The sequence below is a fragment of the Erpetoichthys calabaricus genome, chromosome 9 (genome assembly GCF_900747795.2).
Source record: "Erpetoichthys calabaricus chromosome 9, fErpCal1.3, whole genome shotgun sequence".
Taxonomy (NCBI): domain Eukaryota; kingdom Metazoa; phylum Chordata; class Cladistia; order Polypteriformes; family Polypteridae; genus Erpetoichthys; species Erpetoichthys calabaricus.
The window spans coordinates 10,724,227-10,737,780 of NC_041402.2; the positions used below are offsets into that span (position 1 = coordinate 10,724,227).

The window sequence follows — 13,554 nt, forward strand, 5'->3', positions numbered from 1 at the left end:
TCGAGTTCAGCTGCCGTCGTCATATTTTATCCGGGTTGGCAACTCTGTCTATAAAAATTATTTCTTGTCAGCTGTAATCCTATTCAGCTGCTCCTCAGCCTGATTCTGTCTACACAAGAATGTTAAACCTCGCCCTGCGTACACAATCTGTGATGACAGTTTGTAAGGTTTGAAATAATGCGATTTGCATGCTTTTGCAACAGCACAAGACCTAGAAAAGTTGAAGCAAAAAAAAAAGAAATGGACTTTTCATCACGTTCAGCATTTTTAGCTTTCAGGCTCCTTCTCTGCACTTGTCCTCCACATAATAAAAAAAATAGACTCTGTTGTGTATAGTGCCTTTCATGGTGAGTATGACTAAGGTGCTGTGTTTATACAGTTTGCCCTCGGACCACTTTCCTTGGGGTCTCCCTGGGAGCCAGAGACGAAATCTGAACATTCAACTTCAGAATTTCAGTTTCAAAATGCCAAGAGTACAGTTTGTGCTACAGTGTATTAAAACCGTTTGGTTTGCTGATTCCTGGTATTATGGCACCACAGTGTGGAACTGCTCAACTGTGTTGCACATCGAAGCTCTCGGAGGCAGCAAATTCTGGCATAGACCCTCTTAACACCCTGAGCAGCCTGGTACCATGCCAAGCAAATCATTTAAAAATCTTCTGCCGTATCATATCTGAGGCTAGGGATCTGCACTGGCAATCGGAAGGTTGCCGGTTCGAATACTGTAAAATGCCAAAAGGGACCCTGCTCTGTTGGGCCCTTGAGCAAGGCCTTTAACCTGCAATTGCTGAGCGCTTTGAGTAGTGAGAAAAGCGCTATATAAATGCAAATAATTACAGTGGAACCTCGGTTTGCGAGTAACTTGGTTTACGAGTGTTTGCAAGATGAGCTAAAAATTTTAATAAATTTTGACTTGATAAACGAGCGAGGTCTTGCAGTACGAGTAGTATGTATACGCTTTGTCTGCTGAGCGTCATGTGATCACAACTGAGCTGATGGTGGTTCTCTCTCTCTCTCTCTCTCACTGCGGGATTGTGGGTAATCGTCTCCTATTCTCCATCTGAGTTGGCGTGCCTCACTCATATAGTCAACATCCGTACGAGCGTATACTGTTTACTACAGCATTGTGACTGAGTGTGTGTGCTGTGACGTGCGAGTCCCCGTCTTGCACCACCAGCTTTATTCAGCTTAAAGCAGTGCGGTTATTTATTGTAGCGGGATCTGCCGCTGTCCTATACATAGACACCAACAGTCAGGCAGGATCATGGCCAAGCAGTACTGTGCCCTGCACATTTATAATGTTTCTTGTTCCTTGTATCACCCATCGACAGCAGGCGCTTATAGCATGTCCGCGACCTTTTTGGTTTCGCTTTTATGGCGGCGCTGGGAGACTGCGATTGCTTTGGGACATTCTTCTGCGAGTCGTCCCGTTGGATAGAATCCCACAAGAGTTTAGAAACTCACTCACACCAGCCATGATTCTTTTGAAAGGTAAAGTGCAGGTTAATTTGTTTTATTTATTTTTACTTTATATTTTGTATTAATCATTTTTATATGAATAGTTTTGGGTTGTGGAATGAATAATTTGAGTTTCCATTATTTCTTATGGGGAAGTTCACTTTGATATACAAGTGCTTTGGACTGCGAGCACGTTTCCGGAACGAATTATGCTCACAAGCCGAGGTTCCACTGTAATATATATATATATATATATATATATATATATATATATATATATATATATATATATATAATTCACGAAGTCCATGGCAAGCAAGATGCACGCAAGACAGCCCCGCTCACCAACAATTCACTAAACAGCCATGGTGCGAGAGCGAAAGCATTTGCCAAGAATGTGTTCATTAAACAAGAACGAAAGTTGGAGGTTCGAAGAAGATCACATACCGTCGTAGTACTGACCATGAACGATGCCGACTGGCGATCCGGTGGTGTTATTCCCATGACCCGCCGGGCAGCCAACCAGGTAACCAAAGTCTTTGGGTTCCGGGGGGGGGGAGAGTATGGTTGCAAAGCTGAAACTTAAAGGAATTGATGGAAGGACACCACCAGGTGTGGAGCCTGTGGCTTAATTTGACTCAACACGGGAAACCACACCTGGTCCGAACGTGGCTCACAGGTGCGTGCGACTGAGGCGGTGTGTGGAAAATGAAAAGTCAACATGACTCACAGGTGCATGTGGACTGTACACAGACAAAAGCAATTCAGGTGAGGAGTTGGGGGCGGACACATGAGCAGGCAGTGCGTACTGAACGATGACTAAGAGATGACTTAAGAAATTGGTAGACTAGAACGGCGGGGGCGGAATGGGCGTCAGACGATCGAACTTGCCTATCTAGAGGATGTAAATGTCCTAACACGGGTTCCATAAGTGAGCCTGCGGAAGGATCGTTATTGGTTGTGCCGACCCGTCGTTGGACAGTTAGGACCCGAAACCTCTTGGGCCCTCTGTCCAGAGTTCCATCTTTTCATTCACCTATAGTCATATCCTCAAACCCACCCCATTTGGACAACTGTGTCTTTCAGGAAGTGTTCACCCATCAATACATAATTATGCGGCGTATGTTACGCCACGGGTTGGCTAGTTATTATTATTATTATTATACTACAGGTGAAGTATGCCACACACTGGCATAAACAATACCTCGTTTACAAGTGATGGGTGTCGACTTCACACTCCTAGTAATCATTGTTACAATATTTACAGTTGACTTTTCTTCTGGTATGAAATCATAAGTGTGGTGTTTCATAAATTGTCACAAAAAATATTTAAAGAAATCATACTAATTATTCGGTATAAGGAATACCCAAGTGCTCTATATATATATATCAATCAAAAAGTCCCCAACCAATAGATTTCATCCAATGTGGTGAACCCTCCCACTGACTGAGCAAACCCACAAACAGCGATACACCACTCTTCTGATTTTTTTTTTTTGTGTGCTCTCGCATATTACTTCACAAATCAACAGCACATATCTACAAGTGACACATCAGTACTTACAGTAGATTCTCCTGATCAAAACAAATTCAAACACATTATTGTACAATCCATCAATCAGTAAGAGGAGTCGCAAGGCCAACCTCACATTTCTGGGTCTATAGCTCTGACTCCATAGGTCACACACTCGCTACCTTTATACCATTGGATGGCGGTGACTGTGACATCACCAACGATGCATAGATGTCCATATATGGACATAATGGGACACAACTGAGGGCGTGGATAATGAAAAATGTCCACTATTTGAAGCGGGAGCAAATAATGTAAATCGCTTCATGTAGGTGGCACAGTGGGGTACTTACTTGGGTGTAAGAGTGTAGTAAGGGATGGGATTTGGAGTTTTTATACGATTCATTGTTTTATGTGCAATAAAATTGTTCCGATTCTGGGTCCCCATTTGGAGAGGTTTTGGATAGTGGTGGGGGGTACCCATGATGCCATAGCTATTTATTTCTTTGTGTGATCAACATGTCAACTGTGCCTGTCTAAAGTTGCATGTCTGGCAACACCTCAGAGATGAAAAAATTGCCCTGACAGTACTTGTATATGAGAGATACTGAAAATATTACTGTGAGTGCCTTCTTTTTCCTAATTTAGCAGCAGTTTCAAAATAAAACAATGTTCAAAATGGTTCATAATTGAGAAGCTATCTGTCAGGTTTTAGTGGAAAAATTGAGTGTCTTGTCTTTATTTTTGGAATAATAAGGCTTTATTTTGGGGTACTCAAGATTGCTGAAAAGTGCCCTCAGGGTGTAAGGGGTTTTTTAAGCTGGTGACACATGTGGCGGGCGGCCGGGACGCCCCTTCTACATTTGTTCCGGGGGATCAACCATGGGCTTCTCAGTATCTCCCCCGGGACGCTTGGTGGCAGTCTCCCTGGCTGACGGTGGTGCCTCAGTTTCCCGCAGGGCTCCATGGGAAGTGGAGTTCTCCTCAGCCCAGTTGGGATCTGGGGTGGTCGCCAGGGGGTGCTGCATGGGTCCCTGAGCCGGCCTGGATGACTCTACAGCCCTGCCCGGAAGTGCAATCAGAAACAGGTGATCAAACACCTGGAGCACTAAAAGGGGCCAACAACCACCACTCAGGAGCCAGAGTCGGGAGGTGGAGGACAAAGCTGGACAGGAGGAGTGGTGGTTCCAGAAGAGTGTGTGTTGTGGTTACTGTGCTTACTTGGACTGTGTTGTGGCTGGGGGTTCACGGAGAAGACATGCCCTCCAGCTGAAGAAAAGTAAAGTCTTGTTATGTTTTTTACACGTGCCTCAGTGTGAGTCTGTGTCAGGTCGGGCGCAATATAGCGCCTTTTATCACACACATTACACAACTGCTGGTCGGAGGGGACAGTTGCAGTTTCTCATCTCATCAGGTGAGGATTTCTGGTTATCTGACTGGAAAATCACAGGGGATGACAAATTACACGAATCCATGATGACCTTCCAACACAGTTTTTGCATTTTGCAAAGTATCGGAGCCTCATTCCCTTTTTCAAACAGCCAATAACGTGCCCCCTCTGTGTGGTCACTGCAGGCAACTATCAGCCAATCAGATTTACTAATCCGTATATCATTTTTTATTTTATGTCACGCTTACCATGATTACCACTGTGAACATTTCTGTGAATTTATGTTGTTAAATCAATAGACCACAATGCCAATGTAAAGGGTCTTTTTCAACTGGTCCACATTGAGATTGTACTTTAAGAGTTTTTAAGTAAAAAAAAAAACAAAAAAACCCTCTTTTGCTTTATTTTTCAGATGATCGGGCTGATCAGCGTACCTGTCTTATATGTGGAGACAGAGCCACGGGTCTGCATTATGGAATCATTTCTTGCGAAGGATGTAAAGGGTTCTTCAAGCGCAGTATTTGCAACAAAAGGGTCTACAGATGCAGCCGGGACAAGAACTGTGAAATGTCACGCAAGCAGCGGAACAGATGCCAGTACTGCCGTCTGCTCAAGTGCCTCCAGATGGGCATGAACCGCAAAGGTAAGGTGTTCAGCCTCCTGGATTACACTTTGTAATCGTTGATTTGTCTTCATTTCACCTCGTCCTTCCATTTGCTGAATCAGTGGTAGCACAACTGTGTAGGGTCTTTCATCGTCACGGTCACGGGGGTCTGCTGGAGCCAACACAGGGCGCGCGCATACACACACCCGCATACACACACACACACACACTAGGGACAATTTAGAATCGCCAATGCACTTAACCTGCATGTCTTGGAGTTTGCATGTTCTCCCCGTGTCTGCGTGGGTTTCCTCCCACAGTCCAAAGACATGCAGATTAGGTGGATTGGCGATTCTAAAATTGGCCCTAGTGTGTGCTTGATGTGTGTGGGTGTGTTTGTGTGTGTCCTGCGGTGGGTTGGCACCCTGGCTGGAATTGGTTCCTGCCTTGTGCCCTGTGTTGGCTGGGATTGGCTCCAGCAGACCCCCGCGACCCTGTGTTCAGATTCAGCGGGTTGGAAAATGGATGGATGGATATATATATATATATATATATATTGCATAGTTTTACTGTCAAATAAAGCAAAGAGTACGCGACACGTGTTTTGCCCTCATTTGAGCTCAACAGGTGTACACACTCTACTGCTCCCCTCTTGGGGAATCGAACCTCGGACGTCAGCATCGGAGACGAAGCCCCTTTACGCTGCGCCACGGCGTATGGTTTGTTTATTTGACAGCCTGTAGGTCCAGAGTAATTACATTCATTGCATTTGTACTCTGAGTCTCGACGACCTGAATTGTGTGGGTGGTTACCTACCAGGTAACGCTTGTGGTTGGTCTGCCATTCGGCAAACATCCGCCACAGTGCCCTCTTTCAGTTGCGAGAAGCAGATCATAGAATGTTTGCATAGTTTACTGTCAAATAAAGCAAAGAGTACGCGACACGTGTTTCGCACTCATTTGGGCTCATCAGGCGTACACACTCTACTGCTCTCCTCTCGGGGAATCGAACCTCGGATGTCAGCGTCGGAGACGAAGCCCCTTTACACTGTGCCACAGCGTGTGGTTCGTTTTATTTATATTTTTATTTTATCCTCTTTAATAAAATCCCTGTGTGCGTCCAGGTGTCCGTGTTTGTGTGCGTCTTCTGGTGAAGTGCGCATGCGCGGGGCACGGTCCGGTACGCGATATTACTGGCAGAGAAAATTACAGGCGTTTTACGGAAATACAAACCAGTATTACTGCAAGAGCAAATTAAAGGTACAGAATACAGTGATGCATATTACAGCCACATACAAGCCGGTATTACTGTCAGAGGAGATTAAAGGCATATTACCGATGCGCACGCCTGTATTACCGCCAGAGAAAATTAAACGTATATTACGGATGTACAAGCCAGCGGACGTACAAGACGGTATTACTGTCGCAGAAAATTAAAGACAAGCAATACACGGCGGCAGCCCACAAAGAACGGTCAGCACAGCAAGTAAACATTAACAAAAGAAAGGCAGAAAGACAAAGAAAAATACGACCAACAAACAGAATGAGGTCGAGGTCCCTTGCCATTTAATATAGACTGTTCCTTCTAATGTTTATGCAGCACTGTTCTAGCACCCGTTATTGTAACGGGCTTAATGACTAGTATATATATAAAAGCCAAATACCACTGACTCAATCTTCACGAAATCTCCCAAACCATGAGGACTTGGGACTTGAAATTTGGAATGAAGGTTACCCTTGGCCCATAGGTGCTCGCTAAGAAACGGTTTTAAAAATTTTGTGGTCCAAGCGCGAAATTTCTTATAGTTTTTTTACACCCGTTTGTATGTCTGTCCGCTTTTCATGAGAGAAGTAATTAACGGATTTAGATCGGGTTTGTTATTCTATAATTTGCTGTAACATTCCATTGATTTTGCGACTTTCTCATTGCGCTTAGTACCAGAGTTCGCTTGCGGTACCGCGAATCCGAGAGAGACTTATCAGGCTGCGGGGCCCTCCTCACTCACGGGTCTGCCTCGGGGCGTAACCTTAACTCCATTTAGTTAGTGTACGAGGGAAGTACTTAACAGGTTTAGATCAGGGTTTTTCTATAATTTGCTCGAACATTCCGTTGATTTTGCGACTTCTCTCATTGCACTAAGTATCATAGTTTTGCTTGCAGGAGCGATATATTCGCGCTAATCCGAGACAGAGGCTGCAGGCCGAGGGGAGGGGGAGGCGTGACGTCAGGAGTAGAGAGCTGGGCAGGAATATGTGGGCGAAGCCATGGGGGATGGCTAGTATTATATAAATGAAGTATGCAACTAAGAATCATTGGACAAGTCGAGTCATGTGACAGAACTTTAAAGCAAACCTGCAAACTTGGCGGGCTTTGGCCTATCCCTACAACCGCTAGGTGACACTGGCTGAGGTGGAGATGCACAAACCCCTTGCATAACATTAATTCACTTGTAGCTTGGGGCGTGTTGTTAGTGTTATCAAAAGCATTTAATGCTCTTAATAAAGTTGCGTTTGACACTTTACACGTTAACCGTCTGGTGACAAATATGCACATTTGAATGCTTTTTTTTTTTTTTTCATTTTTAATTTAAACCTAAGTGCATTCCACATAATCCCAGTCACAGATTTGACATGTCTCTGTGTCTCTTGGGCTCACAGCAAATTAACCAAGCAGAACAAATATTCAGGTGGTGTCCCCAACCCCAAGAGGATCTACTTTGATGATCACTGCAGACAGACTTTCGTCAAGTCAGGGTCACAGTGGAGATTCCCCCAGCCTGCTAGGGCCACTCTTTAAATTATTTAAATGTGTATTTTTTATTTTGTGTATTATTGCATTCTAGGAGCCATTAAACACACTTTGAACATCAGCCTGGATCCCTCTGCTCTGTCAAATTCCTGCTCAGATGTGTTTTTTGTTTTTCGTTTATTATTAATTGCTTTATGACAATCATGGGTCAGTTGTAATGAATCGTTCAAGCTAAAAATATACAGTCCTGGCCCATCTGTTTATAGGGCGAAATTAAATGGATGCTTACCCACAAACCTCATGAACGGCTTATGTAGCTCAAACTTGAGCCAATCGCAGTTGCAAGTCACTTGAGACGGAAAATCACATCGTGCAATGGTGAGTTTGAGTTGTTGGTTTATTAAAGGCTTTAAGTGCATCTGCTGACATCTACCCGGCTTTTAAATCTTCACACATTTTTATGGAGCTAGCAGCGCTAAATGGCACTTCCTATTAAAATTCTGCAAAGCAATACAACTAATGAATTATGATCTTGGGTCTGTTTGTGTTAATATTGCAAGCCGAATGAAACATAAAATGCAGTAATTTTATTTCATTTTTTGTGGCATGGAAAATCATTTGTACCTCTTGAGCTCCAAGAAACACAAAGCAAAACTGCCTTTGGATCCTGTCTGATATCAATCCTGTGATTATAAAGAAGAGATTCAGTCAGAGCCTCTAAAAATGAAGTACAGCGTAAAACATTAAATTCTATTGTACAGTTGTGGCCAAAAGTTTGGAGAATGACCCAAGTGTTGGTTTTCACAAAGTTTGCAGCTTCGGTGTTTTTCGATCTTTTTGTCAGATGTTTCCATGGTGTACTGAAGTAGAATTACAAGCATTTCATACATTTCAAAAGGCTTTTATTGACAACTAGTCATTTAGCCCGTTACAATAACGGGCTCTAGAACAGTGGTGCATAAACATTAGTAGGAACAGTCTATATTAACTCTTTTAGGGCTAATTTTTTTTTGTTTCTTTTCTCCCAGGGCTGAATATTTTTCCAAAAACTAACTTTTTTTAAAAAAAAAACACAAAGCAATTGAAATCAACAAAAAATATTTCCTTTTGACAAATGTTACTGTCTTGCATGTTGTATGAGCCTGCATACTCTATGATTTCACATACATATCACATACATTTTACACAGCAAAGTCCTGCAAAGCCTGATCTCGCTCAAAGCAGCCAATTTCAGTCATTGCCACATTGCACTGCTTACAATATGTGTTGCTTTGGTGCCTACTTTTCAATTGTCTGTTGCTGTACTTTCTCACATATATTGTTAGTGTGTACTGTAGAGAGACAAGTCACCCGTTTGCCATCGTGCCATGCCACTGCCACCAAGTTTTCTGAATAAAACTTTGCAGCAGCATGTACCTATCATCACGCGGCATAACCTGTCCAAAGCCACCAGGGGACAAAGCACGTTTGGACCAATGCTCCCTGAAGTTATATCACCAGTTCTGTCCCATCTCTATTTGTAATGCCACAGCGCGCTTCATCTCGTCTTTTGTTGTGGGTTTCCACTTTGAAAAATGAGAATGCGATGCAAGCGCAGCCCGCGATTCAAAAAATTTCTCTGCCTACCTGTTTGTCTCATCTGACAGTAGCTGAAAAGCAGCATCAGGAGAGAGCAGCCTGAAGTAGTTCAGCAGCTGGTGATCTGTCGTGTCCAACAGCAAGCCATGCCGTCTTGTGAAGTCCGGTAGCCCACGGATCAATGTCTCTGTATTCCTCCCACGCGAACTTTGCCGTAGATGCATCGGCTGCACGAATTGTTCAGCTGGCAGCGGATCAGCTGGCGTGGCATCGGCTGGTGTCCGATCAGCTGATGCCGGCTTCTCACTCTCTTGTTCGATCTCCTGATCGCTGTCAATAAAATCCAATTCTGAAAAATCAGAGTCCGACTCCGCGATAATGCGCAAAACATGGTCTGCCGAGTGTTTTCTTTTCTGCACTCGCTTCGCTCCCTTGTGACATGTTGATGCCATCTTGCCTTTGTTTACATTTCGCAACTCACGCACACGTAAGGATTAGTTGCCGAGTCAGCGAGTCTAGCGTTTCTCCAAGCACAGAGGGAATGCCTGCAACGTGACAGTGAGTTTTGTCGCCATTAACAGCTGATTGTCGCCCTCTATCCCTCTATGTCGACTTTTGTCGACATTCGCCCTCAACCCCTCCTGTCGACAAAAGTCGACATCCGCCCTAAAAGAGTTAAATGGCAAGGGACTTTGACCTCATTCTTTTTGTTGGTCGTATTTTTCTTTCTTTCAGCCTTTCTTTTGTTGATGTTTACTTGCTGAGCTGACCGTTCTTCGTGGGCTGCTGCCGTGTATTGTGTGTCTAATTTTCTGTGACAGTAATACTGTCTTGTACGGCTCTGTTCAATAAGGGCGCGCACAAAAAGGCGAGCTTCAAAAGGGCGACCTCAATCGCCTTTTTGTGCGCGCCCTTATTGAAGGATACCGTCTTGTACGTCTGCTGGCTTGTACATCCGTAATATACCTTTAATTTTCTCTGGCGGTAATGCAGGCGTGCGCGTCGGTAATATGCCTTTAATCTCCTCTGACAGTAATACTGGCTTGTATGTTGCTGTAATATGTGTCACTGTATTGTGTACCTTTAATTTCCTCTCGCAGTAATACTGGTTTGTATTTCCGTAAAACGCCTCTAACTTTCTCTGACAGTAATATCGCGAGTTGCACCGTGCTCCACGCATGCGCACTTCATCAGAAGACACCCACACACGGACACCTGGACGCACATAGGGATTTTATATATATAGATGACATGGAGTTTATGCAAAGAGTCAGATATTTGCAGTGTTGGCCCTTCTTTCTTTTTCAAGACTTCTGCAATTCGCCCTGACAGGCTGGCAATCAACTTCTGGGCCCAATCCTGACTGATGGCAGCAGCCCATTCTTGCAGAATCAGAATTGGTGGGTTGTAGGGAATCCATTCCTGGATGGGTTTATCCATTCCCGGGAATGACACAGTGCACGGGCATCTCACATGTGAAATGGTTTTAGAATGAGCGACACTTATTTTTAATAAAACTACTGCAATATGTTGACACCAATAAAAGACTAACCTTAACTACAAGCAGTTCATGCTGTCATATAAGTACATGTATCTAGTTAGTTGCGGTAATAAGAGCGTAGAAAGCACAACGTGTCCAACGTGCGGTCGTCCAGGTGAGAGCGCACCTTCGTGCAGAGTACGCCAGATGCTGAGAAAGCACACTGTTACCTCCACTGAAGTAGGCAGCACAGTCATCAGATACTGATACACTTGTTCTACACAATGCCTGAGCTTGCCGTTGCTCTGAAACACCAGCATTTCAGCTTTTACTGATGCATCCAGTTTCTTGTCGTCATTCTGTGATCTTGGCACAGAATAATGCGGATGTAACTGACTGACGCATTGCAATTTCAAGTTGCACAGACGTCAATGAACTCTGCCCTGTCCCGGCATTCGTGTGCTGCAGAGTGCAGACACCTCCTGGGAGACTGACTGCTGCTGGTCTGTTGTTGACTGAATTAATCAGCACCACACTACACTGCGGGCCAAAAAACTGTGCCACTAAATTATTTTCAGCTATAACTCTGTTATTTCTTGATCGATTTTTACAGTTTTACACGCTATATAGTCAAGCTTGGCTGTTCCCATTTTCCCGGGAATTACAGCAGTTTCATTCCCGGGAATGAAAAATGTCCAGGGAGCCCGGGAATGGATTCCCTAGTGGGTTGTTGTTTGTTCACCCGCCTCTTGAGGATTGACCACAAGTTCTCAATGGGGTTAAGGTCTGGGGAGTTTCCTAGCCATGGACCCAAAATGCAGATGTTTTGTTCCTCAAGCCGCTTAATTCTCACTTTTGCCTTATGGCCCGGTGATCCATCATGCTGGATTGTTCATTGTTGGTCACCAAACTGTTCATGGATGGTTGGGAGAAGTTGCTTTCGGAGGATGTTTTGGTCCCATTCTTTATTCATGGCTGTGTTCTTAGGCCAAATTGTGAGTGAGCCCACTCCCCTGGCTAAGAATCAACCCCACATGACATGAGTGGTCTCGGGAAGCTTTACTGTTGGCGTGACACAGGACTGATGGTAGCGCCGCTCGCCTTTTCTTCTCTTTTTTTTCTCAGATGCCCCAAACAATCAGAAAGGGGATTCATCAAAGACAATGACTTTCCCCCAGCGGTCCAATCCCTGTGCCTTTTGCAGAATATCAGTCTGTCCCTGATGTTTTTCTTGGCTTCTTTGCTGCCCTTCTTGACACCCACCATTCCATCCTCCAAAAGGCTTCACCTTGCTGTGCGCACAGATGCACTCACACCTGCCTGCTGCCATTCCTGAGCAACCTCTGCACTGGTGGTGCCCGCAGCTGTATCAACTTTTAGGAGTGGCATCTTAAAAACCATCCGAGCCGGAAGGAGTGTGGCTTGAGGCAATGGAAATGGGTTTTTTGGGATGAAGTTCATTTTCATGGCAAAGAGGGACTTTGCAATTAATTGCGAATCATCTGATCGCTCTTCAGAACATTCCGGAGTGGATGTAAATTGCCATCATGAAAAGGCAGCAAACTTTGTGAAAATTCATATTTGTGTCATTCTCAAAACATTTTGGCCACTGCTGTATTGCTCTACTGGAATACACTGAAATGCGAGAGCGTCTCAGGTTTTTGTTTTTTACGAAAAGGGTTACGGGCCAGGCCCACTCGACCCCCCAATTCAATGCAACATTCCCATTCCTCTTTATTCAGCTGCAGGTGTTTTAGGACTAACATGTCATTCCAGTTACCCAAGAGCTTTGATATTCTGTTGTTTGTTTAAGAATTGCAGGGAGACACGTCAGTTGTTGTCGGATGTTTCTCTGTTGTCAGACATTTTTTAAGTGAAAGAAAACAAGCTCTGCTACTTCCACGGCAATTTTTAACACCTACTCAAGGATGGCTAGTGGTCTTGCACCACACAGGGCGTTAATACTTACTCCTTTTATATAACCAAATAAACCTGCATTGAAGTTTGTACAAAACATTACTTGCTTTGCTGCCTTTTGTTCATTTACCTCTGCATTCACATGCATTGGGATATAAATGAATTTACAGTGCATCCAGAAAGTATTCCCAGCGCATCACTTTTTCCACATTTTGTTATGTTACAGCCTTATTCCAAAATGGATTAAATTCATTTTTTTCCTCAGAATTCTGCACACAACACCCCATAATGACAACATGAAAAAAGTTTACTTGAGGTTTTTGCAAATTTATTAAAAATGAAAAAATTGAGAAATCCCATGTCCATAAGTATTCACAGCCTTTGCTCAATACTTTGTCGATGCCCCTTTGGCAGAAATTCCAGCCTCAAGTCTTGTTGAATATGATGCCACAAGCTTGGCACACCTACCCTTGGCCAGTTTCGCCCATTCCTCTTTGCAGCACCTCTCAAGCTCCATCAGGTTGGATGGGAAGCGTCGGTGCACAGCCATTTTAAGATCTCTCCAGAGATGTTCAATCAGATTCAAGTCTGGGCTCTGGCTGGCCACTCAAGGACATTCACAGAGTTGTCCTGAAGCCACTCCTTTGATATCTTGGCTGTGTGCTTAGGGTCGTTGTCCTGCTGAAAGATGAAACCGTCGCCCCAGTCTGAGGTCAAGAGCGCTCTGGAGCAGGTTTTCATCCAGGATGTCTCTGTACATTGCTGCAGTCATCTTTCCCTTTATCCTGACTAGTCTCCCAGTCCCTGCCTCTGAAAAACATCCCCACAGCATGATGCTGCCACCACCATGCTTCACTGTAGGGATG

General features: G+C 44.3%; 1 protein-coding gene across 2 annotated transcripts in view; it reads left to right on the forward strand.

Annotated features, from left to right (window-relative positions):
* Nucleotides 1-13,554, forward strand: part of LOC114657367 (nuclear receptor subfamily 6 group A member 1) — a 550,707-nt gene that overhangs the window by 467,363 nt on the left and 69,790 nt on the right. For both annotated transcript variants that reach the window (XM_028809146.2, XM_028809147.2), the window contains one exon: nucleotides 4,774-5,004. In XM_028809146.2, coding sequence (XP_028664979.2) covers nucleotides 4,774-5,004 — 231 coding nt within the window. The remainder of the gene's footprint in view (nucleotides 1-4,773; nucleotides 5,005-13,554) is intronic.